Source organism: Triplophysa rosa, linkage group LG9 (assembly GCF_024868665.1).
Source record: "Triplophysa rosa linkage group LG9, Trosa_1v2, whole genome shotgun sequence".
Lineage (NCBI taxonomy): Eukaryota > Metazoa > Chordata > Actinopteri > Cypriniformes > Nemacheilidae > Triplophysa > Triplophysa rosa.
Window position 1 is genome coordinate 14,758,268 of NC_079898.1, and position 19,707 is coordinate 14,777,974.

Sequence of the window (19,707 nt, forward strand, 5' to 3'; positions counted from 1 at the left end):
TTATGTCGTCAGGTGAACATTTCTGAAGTAAAGGTAAGAGGTTTGTTTGGAGAAAAGGCTCCTACTTTATAAAGGCTCTTTTTTTATCAATTGAAACGACAACTGAAGTAAAATGCAGTGCAAGCGACATAGCCCGTGTAAAAACAGTTAAATGGACACATCGTCCAATCAAACAATGCATGAAAGAGTGTTTCCCCCCCAAAAAAATTCTACCTTAAAACACAGAAAGTATTTTAAAAATGGCTGTTTTTCAGCAGTAGTTATTGAGTTCATGTGCTCCCATGGTCCTAAAACAATGTTTAGGTATTTTCTCACCAAAAACTACAGTAGGCTACCACTTAGGTTGGTTAATCACATTGGACCTCCAGCAATACAGCAAACTCGGTGCTTCAGTGAAAATTACAGTTGTAGGCTACTGCACATTTTGTACTAAATCCGCAAGCAATTTTTGCAAAAATATAAAATTTATCCTTAAATGTTTCTGTAGCACAATTGGTTGAGCATTGCATTCGCAAGGCAAAGCTTATGGGTTTGATTCCCAGGGAGTATGCACACTTATTTAAAAATGTGTGTATATATATATATATACTGTATATACTGTATATGTGTGTGTGTGTGTATTTATATAACACACACAAGTTGAATGCGCTGTACTGTAAGTCACAATTGCTTAATATGTGAGTCAAGATATTTGTGGTATATGTGTATTAAATGATGAACGCAGTGAGTTGCTTCCAATATTTCTGTTGGACTGTGTTTGTTCATCTACGTGAGGTCATAAGGATAAGCACCAAACATGGCAACATTGCGTATGGTTTTATGAAGTCATTATACTGGAATAAGATAAAAGCAGCCTTGACAATTCATCAGATAGTAAGCAGAGTAATTAAGAGGCAATTACGGCTATTACAAAGTACTCACACTGGCTTAGATTATCTCAAGTGCAGAGGAGCCCAGTGGGGTATGCGCTGTTCAATACGCATGCATGTAATTAAATGACAACTGGCCAAAGTCAGAAACTAAAATAGTATGCAAACATACTATTATCTGGTAAATGATATTCAACATTCGTTTTATTTTCTTTGAAACATGTGAGTCAGTGTTGTATTTCAGGTATTTCAGATATAATTTTGTGTTCTGTAAATCGGCAGCATTGGGTGGAGCTCATGTTATTTTATGTGCTTTCACAAAAGTTAGATGTTCATTTCCACATTAAAAACTTTAAAACACACAGAAAAAATCCTTCTCAGATTGTTAGAATCGCATTTCTTATTGAACTGATAGTTCCAATTCTGTGATGCAGGAACCTACCATAAATGATATACAGTACGTAACACAGGCTATGGATTTTTAAAATAGCAAATCTTTTTGGGTTTGTCTGTATGTATCAATAAAAACTTTCTTCTCTTTATGCGCCCTAAGAATAATTAGTCATAATCTTGAAGGCAGATCAAGATAACACGCCTCCCCATAAATGGGATAATAAGTCATTTGTATGCTAAATGAACAAAATCATGCATGGTTATGAAACTTTGCATATAAGGCACCATATTCAATATGAATATTTAGTCTCTGCACAAAAGACCCCTAAACATGAATTAGCGGTAATCAGTGAAACTTGTTAGTGACCTAAAACTCTTTTTCTTTGGATCACCAGACACTATCTTTAAGATATAATTTGTTACTCTTTCTTATAAGATTTATAGAAAAGTTATAAATATTTCATTTACAGCTGTTTTTATCAAATAAGCTGTTGTAATACTTAAATGTTATATAACAATTTTTATATTACAAATAAAGAAATAAATAAAAGCTTTATTGTGTCACTGTGGTATAAAAAGCTGTTTTAATAGTGGCAAAGATTTTTTTATTTAATTGTTGTGGATTGTTACATTTCATGCTGTGCCACTGGTACCCTGCCAGTGTTTATTTACCATAACACATATTTTATTTATTTATGATTGTGGTATGACAATTAAGCCTCTTGGTCTTGGACTGTTAGGGCCGGTGAGCAAGTCTGCTTACTCAAATAATGTTAAATACTTGTAAATTTTTATGCATTCAAAAAAGAGTTCAGGGTAGGAGCCTCTTACAGACTCTTGGTTATTTTATTATTAAAACAATTTTCACACTCTTTAAGAGGGAAGTGATTAATATTACAACAACGATCAATAAAAGAGTAACTTATCCCAAACACCAGGCAGCCTGAAAACAACTGACGACTAAGCACTTCAGCTAATGGCCTGTGCCTGCTGTGTAACTCTAATGTCTAGACCTCTTCGAAGCTGCATATTTCTAGTGCGTTTGAGTTGCTCTGAAATAGCACGCAAAGATTAATAGAATCATTTTAGATTCATGTTATTAATGTGAAAAAGCAGTGATCCTGATTAAAACACATTTTATTGCAACAAAGAAATGACTAGAAGGTTTGTGACATACAGTCAGCGACTGTTTCTAGAATTTCATGTTTTAAATATGCTTCAATACACTGTTGCTGTAACTTGATTGAAGTATTTTGTTGTGCAGATCTGAGATAATGCTTGTAACTGTGTATTCTTGCGGATGATAATCTTTTTCGACTATAGGCCTGCCCTCTGTAAAAATCCAGTGTAAAACGTGTTTAAGATTACATACTGTACAGGTATCTGTGTAATTCCATATTCTGCTAAACTGATTTTAAATAGGTAAATTCTTTATGTTGTGTTTGATTTTTATATTATTTACATTTTGTTTTATTTATTTAAGAGGCACACACAATGAGATGCTATGATATGATATAATATGATATGATATATAATGTGTGCCTGTACATCTGCGCAACTGGAACTGGAAGTCACAAGGTTAAATTTGGTCTAAATCAGTCTAGGCCAGGGGTCTTCAACGTTTTTCGGGGCAAGGACCCCTTAGATGAGAGATGCATGGAGCAGGGACCCCCTTATACTAAATGTGTAAACGGAGCTATTTAAATACAAACAACCCTATTGTCACAGCAATATTATGTTAAGACATTACATTAGCACTATTATGTTATTGTTGCACATATAGGCTAAATACTTTTCTGTGTATTATTTATGTTTTTAATATAGATTGCTAGATTATTTTAAGGGATTTGCAGCATCAAACATTTTCATTTTACTGTGAGATGGACAATTACACATTTATTTGAACCTAGTTTTTATTAAGGCTTCAGTGAGATGACTGACGCTGGTTAATGGCACAAAGACTATTCTAGTGGAGGTAGGGTTGTCTCTGGATGCGAAAGAAATCAGTGCAGATTCTATGCATTCTGTTGTAAAATCAGGCCGTTTTATTAACGGTCATTCTTTTTTTTTCTTCCGCTTTTCTGTGTGTTGCAGAACACACCGCTATTTTATAATTCTGAGCTCTGTTGTCTTTCTCGTGGATCAGCATTGTCGCGGCTGTTACACGAAAATGAACACGGGTTTTTTTTCTACAGAGCATCATATCAAGGAGAGCAACATGATGTGACGAGTCCGCGTTATTTTCGGGGCAACTTGTTTGACGAGCGCCATCAGCACTACACGGGGCGCGTTTCATTGATTTTAAACACGTACGATAGTTCTGTCAGAGTTTACAATGCAGAAGCGGTGTGGTGTCATTTAGCTGTCAAATTAGCGCTTTACAGCTTTAACAAATTTGAAAAGAAGTTCAGAAACATATGAGAATGCACTTTATTTGCACGCAACTCCTTTCATGCGTACTTTTATCGGAAGGGAGACAGAGAATGCACTGATTCTAACCCTACCGGTTTTTATGATGCAGATGTAACGTTTCTACCATTGCTTGATCCGCTGCCTGAATGGATGTTTTGTCTGCACGCACGCAGGTTATAATTGCAATGCGCGGGAGCTTCAATGAGTCCGCGCGGCCGCGCACGTGCGCAGCTTAAAGAGAACATTGGTTGTAATATTTCTGTACCCATGCTTTACATTTTTAACAAAAAGTTGCCTGTGAGTAAACAGTAATTAGCGGACCCCTTGCAGTTCCATCGCGGACCCCCGGGTGAAGACCCCTGGTCTAGGCTTTCTGAATGTTCTGAAAAACTGCCATGAAGTGCACATGCTCTAAAACACTTCCAACTTTGACCACTGGGGGTGCAGTTGAAGCATGAAGCTACACGTATGCTAGCCTTCATTCCAATACTATAGACATAGGGGAGTTGTGCCTATGCTTTGTGGGAATATATGAACGGTTTCCTCTAAGAAACTCCATGAAACATCAGCACCTGTGCTTCACAATTTATACATGTAAAGATAAAAGCAGAGCTGTTTAAAATATGCATCTTTTCCACCCAGATGCTTCCATTTCCAGGTGAAACAGTCCACTCTGGAGAATCACCAAACTGGAATAAGCTGTTCCTCTTGAGAGAACAGAGAGGATTCTTCAAATTCCAGTCTGTCATTTTGATCTTGTGAAGCACATTGCTGAATTGCTTTTATAGAGGTGACTTGATGCAAACTACTTATTTAGAAAAGGACTGTGTCCACTTCAGGGGCAGGTTTTCTAAAATAGTGCCTTCTTTGCCTCAGAGGGACTAAATGTAAGGCATATCAAAAATGTGCTACCAGCAACATGGATAACAATCTGCTTACCACAGGAATGAATATAACCTGAAGGTGATAAAGTACGATTGTGCTCAATGTTTTCTCCCTGACCACTCCTACAGTATATGTATGATAAAAATATTTTGGGATTTCTTGCCTGTCAGATGTTTTTGTTAGACTGACTGAAATGACACAACTAATTTTTTAAACAAACAAAGGTTTTGTTCGTCCTTATATGTACTATTTACATTTTGTCCTTAAGTGTAGTCATTACAGTGTACTGTAAACAACAGTAATGCGTGCCTCTTAAGGACTGCTGTGCCTGATGGGAAAATTCTATCACTATGCACAATTAGTATATACAAAACAGCATAAATATCAAATCAGAGTATTAAATCACCCTTCAATATTAAACTGAACTTGGGATTGAGTGTCTGGAGACAGCTACTTTTAAATACCATCCTAAGAAACCAAGTGTTCTTTGCCTCTTACTGAGATTTATAACAAGCTCCTATAGTGTTAATGTACCCTGTAGAATAACTGCATGTTAGTCTAAAGTAGTTCCAGCATATATAATCAAATCTGTTTATGGTTGAGGTTTAACACATGTGTCCAACTGGTCATATTCCTTCAGCGGACCAATGGCATGTTCCAGAACAGGAGTTGTGTTATAAGTGACTGATCGGGAACACTTTACATGAAATGCCTGTAAGCAGCTGCCTATGACTCCGCTCATAAAGGTTTCGAAAAGGATCCCAAATGTGTGATCTAGTGACTTCACCCGACAGACCAAAATCATTAGCCCAGAGAGCCGTGTCTCATGATAGAGCCATTATTTAATGATATGTTTCCATTTTCATAAGCAACCTTTGAACTCAATTCAGTTCGCTTGCCGTTTAAATTTGACCTGCAGATTGCATAGTAACAGACGTTGATAGACCGACTCCTGCAATCTTCCAGGGAGAAGACATTAGTATGTAGAGTGCGAGCTATTTAAAATGGCTATGTTGATAGGATCAGCTTGTCCTAACAGCTTCCCATTTTAAAACTTATCGAGCCAAAGCTTTCTATCACAGAGCAATCATGTGTAGTTAATAGGTTAATGGCAGCTACCTTAATATTTTGATAAACATGTTGATGTTGTTCCACAGCCAAAATTGATAGATGGCCTAATAACCTTGTCTGAGTAATAAGGGGTGTGGTTTTGTCTCTTTTATGGTTGTAGTCATTGGAGGTCATAGGAAGACTTTATTAGAATTATTAGAATTATAACTCCACAACAAATCTTTGGACACACGGGCAGGTGGCTGATATATTTGCCCATATAGCAGCACCATAATGTTATGTTTATATCCAAATGATAAACTCCATCTGTTCCATTTGCGTATCCATTTGATAAAGTTGGATTCTGTGTTCAAAATATTGTGTGTTTTAGATACAAAGCCATTTTTGAAATGCCACTTCTATCAGGCGTTCGTATTTAGATATTTTCAACCAAATTTGTTCTCATGACGATGTTTCGTTTCTTGTTTAGCACAACTGGTCACAGAGCACTGGTTTTCGCTGTGAATGTACAGTAAATTGCACTGCATAGTGCAGTTTGTAGCCGAAACTCCTGCTCGAAGTTCCCAAGTGGCTTTGTTTCTCTGTATGGATGGCAGATTCCTTTTCTTCTTGCTGTTGCAGCAACACCTTCTAAAAATGGGAAGCCCATATAGATTTGTTGAAAGAGGTTGTGAGGAGCACCTTTCTGCAAACGTGTTAGGTGGCTTGTTGAAATATCACTCACTAACAGGGTGGCTGTTGGTGGAAATATTCAAAGAGCCTTGTTCTTTCACTCCTGGAATAATTTGCATGTGTTTGCGCGATATTATACATGTGGCAGATGTTAATGTGCATTTTGGCAGGAGAACAAAACGCATACAGAATGAAGTGTGTGATGTGTTCATTTTTAACTGTGCTGGAGGCTTCAGACAGGTTAAACAAATGTGTATGATCTTAAAGCTTTCGCTGTGTCCCTTTATCCTCATCTGCGACGCCGCGTGTGCCAGGAGACCCAGTGGAGCTCTCCTTTAAGTGCATGACAGGCTGGTCTCATTTCTTTATTGGTGCGTAATTTAAGCCCTCCGGCAAGAGTTCAATTAGGGATTTTATTATGATTGGGAAAGCTATTTAAATTTGAAAGGAAAAAGAGATTTGCTAAAAAGCATGTGTGAATGATTTAAGGCATTTTTGTATATCTGTCTCTGTTTGACTATCAGTAGAGAGTCATTAGCTACAGGCAGACAGTGTAGATGTGGGCAGACCTCTTCTAGTAATCTGTGCATGTTGAATGAATGAGTCAACGTTTCTCAAAATGTATTGATTCGTGAATTTACCACATGAAAAGACCACATGCTAGATCTCCTTGTTGCATGCATGCAAGGTTATGGGAGAAATACATGGTGAGAGAATTTTGTTATGGGTGAACTATTCCCTTAACTTTTAATTCATTTAGCGTCACTCAGAGTTCTAACTTTGTTAAACCCCGGAAAGGTGCAGGAGCCCACTGTGCTGACATCTGTCGACCAACCATATTGAGAACCAGTTTTGGTCCTCTTATTAGAAGTTCAGAGAGCAGGTGAGAGGAGTGATGCAGTCTGTCTCATTTGTATTCTAATTAGGAGCAGACAAAATGTCCTTCACTGTGTGGAGGTTAAACATTGGTGTTCAATGACTTTGCTTTCCCCTGAAGAAACACCTGGAGAAAACCATTTATGACTGCTAATTGTTGTAGTATTAAAGGGATAGTTCACCCAACAAAAAAAAACCTGTCATCAGTTACTCACCCTTGAGTTGTTCCAAATTTGTATACATTTCTTTGTACTGATGAACACAGAGAAAGATATTTGGACGAATGCTTGTAACCAAACAGTTCTTGGACCGTTTTGACTACCATTGTAATTTTCCCCACTATGGTCAATGGGGTCCAAGAACTGTTTGGTTACAAGCTTTCTTCCAAATAGCTTTCTCTGTGTTCAACCAAACAAAGACATTTATACAGGTTTGGAACAACTAGAGAGTGAGTAATGCATGATGGTTTGTTGTAACAGGGATGTAATGCAACAGCATTAGCGTCAGTGGTTTTGACTTTGGTATATGGAAATATTTGAGGGGTTTTACAATTCATCTTACTTTATTTATTTATGCTTAATTTTTCTTTTAAAATACAATAGTATAAACTAATTTTTGTGGTTAATAATGTCCGACTAGTAGCCTATAAAATGCCCAGCATCACCGTTGGACGGACCACCAAGATTATTTAACTGTGGTGAAATAAGGTAATACAATATGATTAAAAAATGAAGAAAAATGAGACTTCTAATAGATATGATTGAAGTAACATTGGCATAGACCCATGAAAGAGTAAAAAATATTAATAAGCTCAAACTTAAATGTCTTCCTACCCCAAACTCATCTCATACTGTATATTGTAATAGGCAAGCATATCTTTGGGAAATTATATATTCAATATTTCAAAATATAGTGTTTAATATTCCATGCAGGTGTTCGTTTGTTTAATTTAAAGTCATGCCAGGTTCATATCTGTAAAGTGTGTGTCCTGTTTGAGCTAAATATCTTACTCTTGGCTCCTCACAAGTACGTCACAGTGGATACATTTCAGATATCCCACCGGCACTGAAACATTTGACTGTCTGTATCACTCTGCCTGTCTGTGTTCAGATGGTCTGTCAGTTTGGACGTCGCTTGGCAACATGCAATGCTTGATGTTGCTTTGGCTTTTTTAAAAACTATTTTCATTTCCAGAGGAAATAAAGAAGTAACTGGTGACACAAGTTCCTATTTATTTATAGCTGCAAAGTTAAAGCACTCACTGCTGTTGTAGTGAATATTCACTTTACCCACAGTCCTTTGTGTTTAATTACCTGTATCATAACTGTATTCATAAGAGACTTTCCCTCAGATATACTTTATGCAAGCCAATATCTCCCAATCTGATATTCTGAAGTGCCCCCTATTCCTTATGAAGATTAATATTAAATTCTTTGTTTGTTGTCTTTGGATTTAATGTGTTCAGGTTGGGTTTTATTACAGATCAAGCGTATGGGATTTATGTTATAAAATAGTAAAATACAATCACAGAGGGCCCTGACAGCAGGCATTGCTTCAGCTTTCTGTTAATTTATTCTGGTGGATTATAATAAAACAGCTCTTCCTGCAGTTTAATTTTTTTAATAGGATGGGTTTCATGGCCACAATTCACTGCAAGTTAAGAAAAATATTAAGAAAAAGAACTGTTCAAAGTGTGCATAGACTATACACAAAGTTATATAAAATACACATCATATATATATAATATACAAAGATCTCACTTTGTTGCTGGTTGCCAACTCCTTATACTCTGAGTCATCACCTTCCTGTTGTTAATCACTTTTGTACCTTTAGGTTTGTGTCTGTGCACTGATAATGTTATTCTGTGGCCATACTCACAGCCAGAGAAAAAGAAAGCAAAAAAAGATGACAAAGAGTAATTGTAACAAAACATTGAACTGATTGTAGGTAGTAAATGTGTTTTACTAGAGAAAGATATGCTCATATTATCCTGAACTGGGTGATTTTTCCTGATATGCCCTAATATATCTCACAATTTTAATGTCTTTCTAAATTCAAATTTTCATTTTACAGTCAGCTGGATGCTATTTTAACAGATTTGCTTGGAGCCTTCACAGTTTGGTTATGTCTTCATGATGGATTGTTAGAAATGTTAGAACAAGGGGTGGAAAATGTAATACGTTTCACTGTATATGATGTTGCTGTCGGAGTTTGACAACCTCTTTTATAGCTTTTTAATGGTTAAGTATTTTAAAAACCTGAAAACATGAAGGATGACCAACAGTAATGATTTATGAAAAATGGAAATAAAAAGTTTCCACCCGACAGCGTATCAAGTATCAAGGATACTTAAATAAACCAAATAATATTGTTAAAAACCATACCAGCCTATGTATTATTATTATTTTCCATTATCTTTTGCTTCTTAATCCTAATTTGTAATAATGGATTGACCCCAGATTGTTTAGGCCCAAAGGAATTTTTACAGTTTCTCTGATCATGCAGTATAATTTATAACTTATAAAGCCTTCAGATGAATGAACATACTGTATTTGACAAGGTTGATACGGTGATGTGAAAACAAATCATTATGTGGATGGATACAGTTCTAAAAAAAAACAAAGAGTGCAGCATCAATAGATTTTTTAGATCTTTTCCTTTTGAACGTCCATCAGTTGTTTATGCCTTGGTATATAGTGCAGCACAGTGTAAACAAGCTGGTGTAACGTATCTGATGCAAGGGTAACAACAGGTGTCAGACCAAAAAGACCAAGAATTTAAGATCACAAATGATTTATATGTAACTACCAAAAGGCTATTTTAGGTCTTTCCCTTTCTTACAGAGCAGGCATACATGTACTCAAGAGATAACTTTCAATGTGTACGGCCATTCATACAAATCAAATGAATGAATGCCCCAAACACCTAGATCCTGAATATTTGTTGTTTGTTTACAGTTGTGTTTGCTTTAAGTTTATTGGCGGTTTGTAAGATGCAAAAATCAAAGAAATGTAAATAGCAGCTTTGAATCGCTCCTGATCAAATCTTCTGTGCAAATAAAGCAGCACAGTATAATAGTCAGTTCCCTGTGGATTATGATGAGATAAATCCACCCACGATCATATGTTTACGTCTCCTTATACAGAAATAAACATTAATTAAGGATGTTGTGCAATAGCTTTTCTTCTGGGGAACATATATCAGACTGTATGCCTGTAATGTCTGTTGCCACATCCCTGCAAACTCCCCCTGAAATCATTTCTCATGATCCCTGTTAACTCTCACTTGCCAAGTGTTTCTCATTTTCAGCTCAGTTTGACTCCTTTGGCGCCTTTCAGCTGATAAGGCAAAGAAGTAATGAAGAGAGAGAGAGAGAGACAGAAAGAATATACCTTTCTCAGCAGAATAAAATGTTATCTCAAAATCAATAGTCACAATGAGTCAACATTTATGTCATTCTTCTCTTTTGTTCTAGAAAACAGTGTTTACCACTTTTATTTGGCAGCTAAGGGGCACATATACTGCAGAAAGGCACTGTCTTCCTGCAGCAACCTAAGATGAAGTATCTTGCTTAAGGACACAATGATGATGCATGGCCTCTGTAACACTTCAGTGAATGGACCACCCCTAGTAGGGCTTGAACTTGCAACACTGGGGCTTTCAGATTCTCTCTTTGTGTTTAAATCAATATTAGGACTAGAAGGAAATAAGTTCTCATGAAACTTCTCTTAAATTGAGATTTGTTTTAATAATGTATTATAGCAGATTCTATTATAACCATGCCAATTCCAAAATGGTTGCAGTTGTTTTCTAGCTATACTGCATCACTTGGAAAAAAAGCAGATTATTTACAGAAACAGAGGTGATCATTTTAGAGGATCCAACCAGATTCTACAGTATGTTGCCTTTTTAATACACGTGTCTACAAGAGCTGTATAATTGGCACAGGCAGCCAGTGTTGTATTCAAAAGCAACCACGCTCTAGGATCTGTGGTCTTAAAACTTAAAAAGGCCTTCAATTCCAGGCAGGCAGAAAGCTCCTTCGCTCCTTCCTGCTGCATATAGGAGTAAAAAAACGTGATTTTCTGCAGGTTTAGGCAGCTGAGAGAGTCTCCCTCGAGCTGAGAAATAATGGTCTCTTTTCACCTGCTGACTCTCCACCTCTCTGCTGTTCTCCTCTCCCGTTTTTTTCTTATCTCCTCCCTGTCTTCTTTTCTGCTTTCCCCTATTCTCTCCTCTTCTGTCTTCCATCTCCGTGTTTTACAAGAGTTGCTCATGTTCATAATTCTCAATTCTGCTGAGCATTAATTTAGCGGTGACAGAGGGAGATCCCTGGAGGAACCCAGGTGACAGCTCCATTTCAAGGCTTTTTAATGTTGTGTGGCTGCTAAGTCTCCGGCTCAATTCTCGCAAGCACCATAAAATTCCTCGAGCACAAAATATTACAGTTTTGCGCAGGAGCTTTTCAATTTGTGTTTGTCATGCGAATAAGAGCTTAGCTGGCTTAAGTTGACAGGTGACGTTCTACACCGAATGTTTATTTGATTGTTGTTAATAACATGCCACCATGTAGCTCAAAAGGTCTGAATGACACATAAAGCACAAGAATGTGTTAAAGTGCATCTTGTTTCATCTTGAAAATTATTTCACTGAAATAGAATTCTTATTCACTTTGTGTCATCACTTTTCTTTAGATCCTAAAACATACTTCCACATGTTCCATAAATTCTATAAAAGATTTTGAATCCCAGATATCTGTGTCTCACATTTTTGATGCTTGGTTTAACTATTGTGCAATGATTTCCTGGGCTGTATAAACATAACTAAAATACAGTAACTTTTGCTTTAAATGCAGCTTAGCAAATCATCACTTTGACCCAAATCCGTTTTTCTTTCATTCAGAAATTGAAAAATTTGAAGGAGATGAGTTAAGAAAAGATGGCGAAGTGAAGAAGTACTTGGATATCATCAGCAACAAAAACATCAAGCTGTCAGAGAGAGTGCTGATTCCAGTACAGCAGTATCCTAAGGTAAGACCTCTTCTACCTGACGGTTCTATATGATCGAATGATGACATGACAACCAAATCAATGTTACAGTCATGTGGAGATCACTGGGGGTAAAAAGTGATTCATCAACGTTTATGGGATTGCTGCGCTTGTTGTAATGACTTAATACTCCCGACTCTGATTTGTGCTGCACTGCAGATCTGCTGCTATTTACACTGTTTATTTCTGTCCTAGCTGAGAAGCAGTGGTGTAGTCTAAGTGATACGCAGGTATATGCCGTATACCCACTTAAAAAAGCGCGAGGATACATAACGACATCGTTTTTTTGGACCAGATATGAAACAAAATGAGATCATGAAAGGCAAGCATTTAAACTACACCCTTTCAGTGTTTTCGTAAGCCTGACCCTGAAGCCACTGGCGCTTCGGGTGATGCCTGCAGCAGGTGTTACAAAAAATTAGCCCGACGAAGCTCATGCTACACTGCACGCTTGGTCCCCGTCCATCGCGATAGCATCCCGGGGTCGCAATCGCGTACTCTGTTAGCCGGTGTATTATACTTTTACTACCACTGCGTATTCTTTAATAAAATGAGGATATTTGTTATAATTAACATAACTGTAAGGGGATTGTTGGCATATTAAATTGTATCTAACTAGCCAACTTCCCAAACGTTAGTCAATAAATGAGGGAGAAAGGGAGAGATAACTTATACTACAATGTATACACTCACCTAAAGGATTATTAGGAACACCATACTAATACGGTGTTTGACCCCCTTTCGCCTTCAGAACTGCCTTAATTCTACGTGGCATTGATTCAACAAGGTGCTGAAAGCATTCTTTAGAAATGTTGGCCCATATTGATAGGATAGCATCTTGCAGTTGATGGAGATTTGTGGGATGCACATCCAGGGCACGAAGCTCCCGTTCCACCACATCCCAAAGATGTTCTATCGGGTTGAGATCTGGTGACTGTGGGGGCCATTCTAGTACAGTGAACTCATTGTCATGTTCAAGAAACCAATTTGAAATGATTCGAGCTTTGTGACATGGTGCATTATCCTGCTGGAAGTAGCCATTAGAGGATGGGTACATGGTGGTCATAAAGGGATGGACATGGTCAGAAACAATGCTCAGGTAGGCCGTGGCATTTAAACGATGCCCAATTGGCACTAAGGGGCCTAAAGTGTGCCAAGAAAACATCCCCCACACCATTACACCACCACCACCAGCCTGCACAGTGGTAACAAGGCATGATGGATCCATGTTCTCATTCTGTTTACGCCAAATTCTGACTCTACCATTTGAATGTCTCAACAGAAATCGAGACTCATCAGACCAGGCAACATTTTTCCAGTCTTCAACTGTCCAATTTTGGTGAGCTCGTGCAAATTGTAGCCTCTTTTTCCTATTTGTAGTGGAGATGAGTGGTACCCGGTGGGGTCTTCTGCTGTTGTAGCCCATCTGCCTCAAGGTTGTGCGTGTTGTGGCTTCACAAATGCTTTGCTGCATACCTCGGTTGTAACGAGTGGTTATTTCAGTCAAAGTTGCTCTTCTATCAGCTTGAATCAGTCGGCCCATTCTCCTCTGACCTCTAGCATCAACAAGGCATTTTCGCCCACAGGACTGCCGCATACTGGATGTTTTTCCCTTTTCACACCATTCTTTGTAAACCCTAGAAATGGTTGTGCGTGAAAATCCCAGTAACTGAGCAGATTGTGAAATACTCAGACCGGCCCGTCTGGCACCAACAACCATGCCACGCTCAAAATTGCTTAAATCACCTTTCTTTCCCATTCTGACATTCAGTTTGGAGTTCAGGAGATTGTCTTGACCAGGACCACACCCCTAAATGCATTGAAGCAACTGCCATGTGATTGGTTGATTAGATAATTGCATTAATGAGAAATTGAACAGGTGTTCCTAATAATCCTTTAGGTGAGCGTATAATTGTTTTAGATCATAAGAGATGAGAACTCCTGGCCAGCCTTGTGAAAGTCAGGCTAGAGACACTGCCAGCAATCTGTAAGTGCAACGGGTGCTTCATAAAACTGCACAAATGTTCATTGTTAATTATTATAGTTAATTATAAATGTCAATAATACCAGTGTAAGACCCAGTGTGTGAAAACTAGGCTAAAATAGTTGTTAGTGACGAGCATCAGAGTTTGATTTTAACCATTTCAATATGATTTACTGTAAGTTTTTGACATGGCCTTAGTCAGTCAAAATCAAACTAAAATTAATTCTAAAGATTATACTTTCACAGGATATTCTTTACATTATGTTGGTTGCCCTGCTGAAAAACATAATAGATCCCTGCCACCAAACACAATAGATCCAGATGGGAATCAATAGAACACCCATTAATGCCCAAGACATTTTTTTAAGATTTTGTAATAGAAAAATGCGTGGTTCATAATGGTATTTTAATGGAAACCATTTTTTGCAGCGTGGGTTTATGTAGAAATAGTATTTTACAAATAAATGACTTTATAGCTGGGTTTTCACATGGATCACAAATGTGCATTGAAAATTGCCAGCTGATAAAACCTGTGCTTTAGGGATTGTATACTGGCTGAGTTAGACAGTGATTAACAAAACCAACAAGTCCCTCCAGTTGTCATTGGCTATTGAAATCTTGCTTGCAATAAATCTTTCATAATGCTCTTGATTACATATAGATGCATACTCTATGCATTCGTGAGTGTGGTGGTGTTCATGGGGTGTCGATCTGGGACGGATGTAGGCTGGGGGGGGAAATCAGAGTATACTCACTACAAAAAAAATAGACTACCCCACTGTTGAGAAGGTCTGGCTCACTGTGAGTAACAGACACCACATCTGTTTCTACCTGTTCAAATATGATTTTGCCTCATTTCATAATAAAAAACTTTTTTTTATGCTTTACCAGCTGGTCTCTCATGCTACTGTTAGGAAATTATAGGTTCTCATCACAAGAGTAGAGCAATAAAGACATAAAAGAATATATTGTTTGGTAATATAATCAAATGTTATTTACCAGCACTATCAGTTTTGTGTGTTATTATTTGTAGATTGATTGAATGTCTGGGAAAGCAGTCTATGGGGCTTCAACAATTTATTTAGTTTGTGTTGGATCAGTTTTATTCACAGATAAACATGGCATCTCTAAATCCTCCATAAATTCCCTGGGTGCTTGTCTGTTAGTGATACAGTCAATACAGACAGAACTACCTGGTCTGATTCATTCCTACAATATCACACAACAGAATATCAGTTGTGATGGATATCACATTCTGCCAATAAAAAAATGAATGCATATGTTGGCATGGCGTGATGAAAAACAAATACAGGGTAATTTTGAGAACCGGTTATTTACTCCAAACCATTATCATGCTACACGAGACACACTTGTAATCTGCCATGTGCTGTTTTAGATTGAGTGGAAAAAGCCCATGAGCATAACACAGACGAATCCATAAAGCTTTTGAGCTTCTCGTATGCTCAAGTTTTTCACTGTTACTTGCTTCAGGAAATGATTCCCTAGCGTGCTAAAATGTATGCTGGCTGTTTGATGGTTTTAGTAGACTTGTGCTGTTGAAAAAAACAGTACAAAGAGCATGCCTTTAGTTTTAGATTATATATGTCTTGTTGTTAGTTGTTAACCCCTGTTTCCCCTCTTTCGCCTCATTTTATGGGAAGTTTCTTGTGATATTTCTGCAATGTTGGAAACAGCTCTATATCTGTATTTTTTGAGAGTAGATTATTGTATTTTACTGTAATCATATGTGCAGAAATTAAAGAATGTGTTTTTCTTGAATACTAAAATTTTTGTGGTTTTGTGGCAAAACAGAATAGGACCCACTCAACAGTTTTTTTTCCTTTTTTTTTCAAATGAAACAGTTCATGCTTGCAGTTTGTGCTATATTTATTTATGGGCTGCATAATAAATTATAAGTCACTAATACAATAGCTTGTGTATATACTGAAAAGTAGCTGTTTACTTTTCAGCTGCTAAAAGCAGCTGAAAATAGATCTAGCAGCTCAGATGATCATTAGTGTTTGCAGACCATGTTGTATTTGTTTACATGTCATGGCAGTTGACACAGAGTTTCTAATTGTTTGAACATATAAGGCTCTGCAAGGTTAATCTTAAAGGAATTCTCTGGTGTTTAGAAAAGGTAAATCAGCACACAATCAGGTTAGTTCACTTGTTTGATGTAGAAACCCCCTTATCTCAAAATCAGTCCATAAATTAACTTTTTGATAAATAATATAATATATATGATAGATAAACCATAATAGATAATAGGTAGTCTAGAATTAATGTTATGCTCTTTGTTACAAATCCCAGTGATTTATCAATGCGGAGTTAATTAATCTTTGGGTGACGACAGAGCAGAGTTTTGGTTAATCATTCTAGATGTGGAGGTCTCTCGGGGTCTCTGCTCCAGCTTAGACTCAGTGAGTTGATCCTGTGTTCCGATTATCTATTTTTTCGAATTTGTAGGTAATTTCGGGGTGAACTGTTCCTTTTATTGTTAGTAAGATTGGAGTTTATATTTCAACCCAGTCTGTTCAACCCACCCTAAACCCTAATATCACAGGTGCAAAGGCAAATCATAATAAAACGTACAAATTCTGTAAAATAGGTACAAATTCCCATCAGTTTGTGTTGATATATATTTATATACATGAAACATACTTTGTATTTAAATATATTTGATTGAAAGTTGTGCTGAGTGACACGAAAAAAAGGAGAAATTTGTGTCCATGGACACGAATCAATAGATTCAATTTTGTGACAAATTCACGTGAGATTGTGTTGTATATTTACATTTTCTGTATTGCTGGGAATTGTTTTACACAGTGGCGTTGCTAGGCCCTAAGTGGGCTTTAGCCACCCTTAAGTTCTAGCTTAGCCCACCTAAAAAAATGGTGAATAATTATGTAATTTGTACAGGAATTCGAGTCCTCTTTAAAACTCTTATTATGAAAATGGCGGCAGGCTGCGTTATTTAGCGCATTCTTCAGTTCACAGCGGCATAGAGTGGAGTGAACGTCACGTAACGTCACATAAAGGTGTGTGCATTAACATGACATCTGCATATTTGCCATTCTTTTGTTATAAATGCAGCTTACATAATAGGATGCGGGAGCGATACAAGACCCTTTCCCATCCACTGTAAAAAGTTTTGTCTGCTTTCACCCCTCTCACACTGTTAACTAGTTGTTTACCTCCAGCAAAATGAAAGCACTTCACACCAATGACGACATACTTTAGAAAACGAACATGATGATATTGTAGCGCACAGAAATGTGTCATTCATGAATGAAGGGCTGTCTTTTCTGCACCTAGTACCTTATTTTTGGCGTAAATGTGGGCGCCGCCATCTTTGAGCTGTTTGTGTATAGACTTCCGGTGCACTACTAATGCTAATTGCTAATGGCAGTCCTATTGCGGTGAGACAAGTGTGCTGTTTTGACTGGCTAGTTCAAATTTATTAATATTTATATTTATTTAAGCTTAATGTGTGCAGTTAGAGGTTGCCATAATAGCCTGTACAAACGCAAAAATGTCTACAAAACATTTGTTTTTACCTTAATCCACGCACCAGAGCTGAATCTGGATGTTGCGCACCCTATGATCTGCATCCATTATTCATTATTTTAGCCCACTGAATGCCCTTTCTCCTGGAAAATTCACCTTCTTGACTACAATAACTAATAAACATCGTTCAAAGGCAGGCATTTATGGTGAGAGTGACACTAAATGTAGAAAGATATCATTATTATATATAAACAAAACATATTTAGCACAACTTAATAAACAGTATGCAAATAGTGGTTTAATAATATTAGCAGCAGTTAAAATGTAGCTGTTAGCATTTTTATATGTATTTAGCAGTTTAAAACTTAACAGGCTAAAGCAAACCTTCCTGCCAGTGGATCGCAGCTGCATGACTAAGTTAACAGTTACAGGATATTACACTTTCAGGCAGACGGTTTTATCAAAATCACAATTAAAATTTTGTCAACACGCTAAACAGAACTGATAGCCTAGTTTACCAGGCCACGTTACTATGAGGATTAAAGCTGAAGTAAACAAGGGAGAGAATGAACAACATGAAATCATTTTTATTTAATAGACGTAAAACATACTAACCAAGAACTGTCTGTTTTTGAGTTGTTTTTACAAAGTTGTGATGGGTGCTGCAGCTCGGTGGAGATCAGCGTTACAAGAGCAACCAGCCTTTTCCATTCTTCCGTTATTAGTTGAAGGATCCTGGAATGTTTGCTCCACTTTGACTGGGATTCATATCTGCTTTTAAAAACACGAATTCGTGGAGAGAAAAATACGAAATAATTGAATATATCTTCATATGATATATCAGGCCACTTCATTCTCCCACTGTGTAATACATCGCGGGTGTGAAAAATATTCACCAAAGCTGTTTTAATGGTGTTTTGAGCGTGCTCCCGCGACACCACTTCCATTGTTTTCCACCGGCCGGCTAATAAAATGGAAGTCTCAAAGCAAAAAGGAAATACGTCACATCGTTTACTTCCGCGTTCAAAATTCTTTGTCGTTTTTTAGGCGCTTCAGTAATTTTATTATTTATTTAAAACATATTGTGGATGTGATAGATGAACACGCAGTCATGCACAGGAGTGACAGCGCTCGTGCTGATCAGAATGAATGGCAGTGAACATCAGATCAAGTTATCATCCCTTCTACTTTAATCTATTATTATTATATGGATTTGTGGCTGTTGTTGTCACTTTGAATTATAAATGTTGCAGATTGATCTATTAATGTGATATTAATTTTAATAACAATAACTTGTCTTTATTCTGCATATTCTTTCTTAATTGTTTATTTTAGTAATGTACAGTATGTGGTGCTTAGAGAGTGGCTATAAATATACATATAATATATATATATGTACACAGTGTGTGTGTGTGTGTGTGTGTGTGTATATACAGTATATATATATATATATATATATATATATATATGTATGTATAGATATATATATACAGTATATCCTAGGGTGACCCCAAATTGTCGAAGATTCGATGCTTTGATAGGAGGAGCCTGATTCGACTACCAATCTCACAGTCGAATCTTCGCAGAGGTGTGATCATGTCATTTTGGTTATATGGGCAGTGGCGTAGCAGACGGGCATGCACTGCGCCGCCAAAAATATTATTTATGATGTAAAGAAATGGGACATTTTTAGGGTTGGGTACAGAAACCCCCGGCACATATGAGCGCGAGGTCTGGCTATGACCCAACGCAGGATCGCGTCTCTCCTCGTCTTCTGTGCTGTGAGACCAGTATAGAGAAGCAGCACGTTCCGCACACACCCGCAGATGACTCGCAAATGAATGTGTACACCGTTTCCAAACATTTGTCACTGAATGTTTGGGCATTTAAATATGAATTAACACCTTCTCTTTAAATGCACATAGTCCGTTACTTAGACTGAACTTTGCGCTGCATGATACAAAAAATAAAAAAATTAAGTAAAATA

General features: G+C 37.2%; 1 protein-coding gene across 5 annotated transcripts in view; it reads left to right on the plus strand.

Annotated features, from left to right (window-relative positions):
• khdrbs2 (KH domain containing, RNA binding, signal transduction associated 2) overlaps positions 1-19,707 on the plus strand; it is a 67,463-nt gene that overhangs the window by 537 nt on the left and 47,219 nt on the right. For all 5 annotated transcript variants that reach the window (XM_057342751.1, XM_057342752.1, XM_057342754.1 and 2 more), the window contains exon 2: positions 12,081-12,208. In XM_057342751.1, the coding sequence (XP_057198734.1) occupies positions 12,081-12,208 (128 nt within the window). The remainder of the gene's footprint in view (positions 1-12,080; positions 12,209-19,707) is intronic.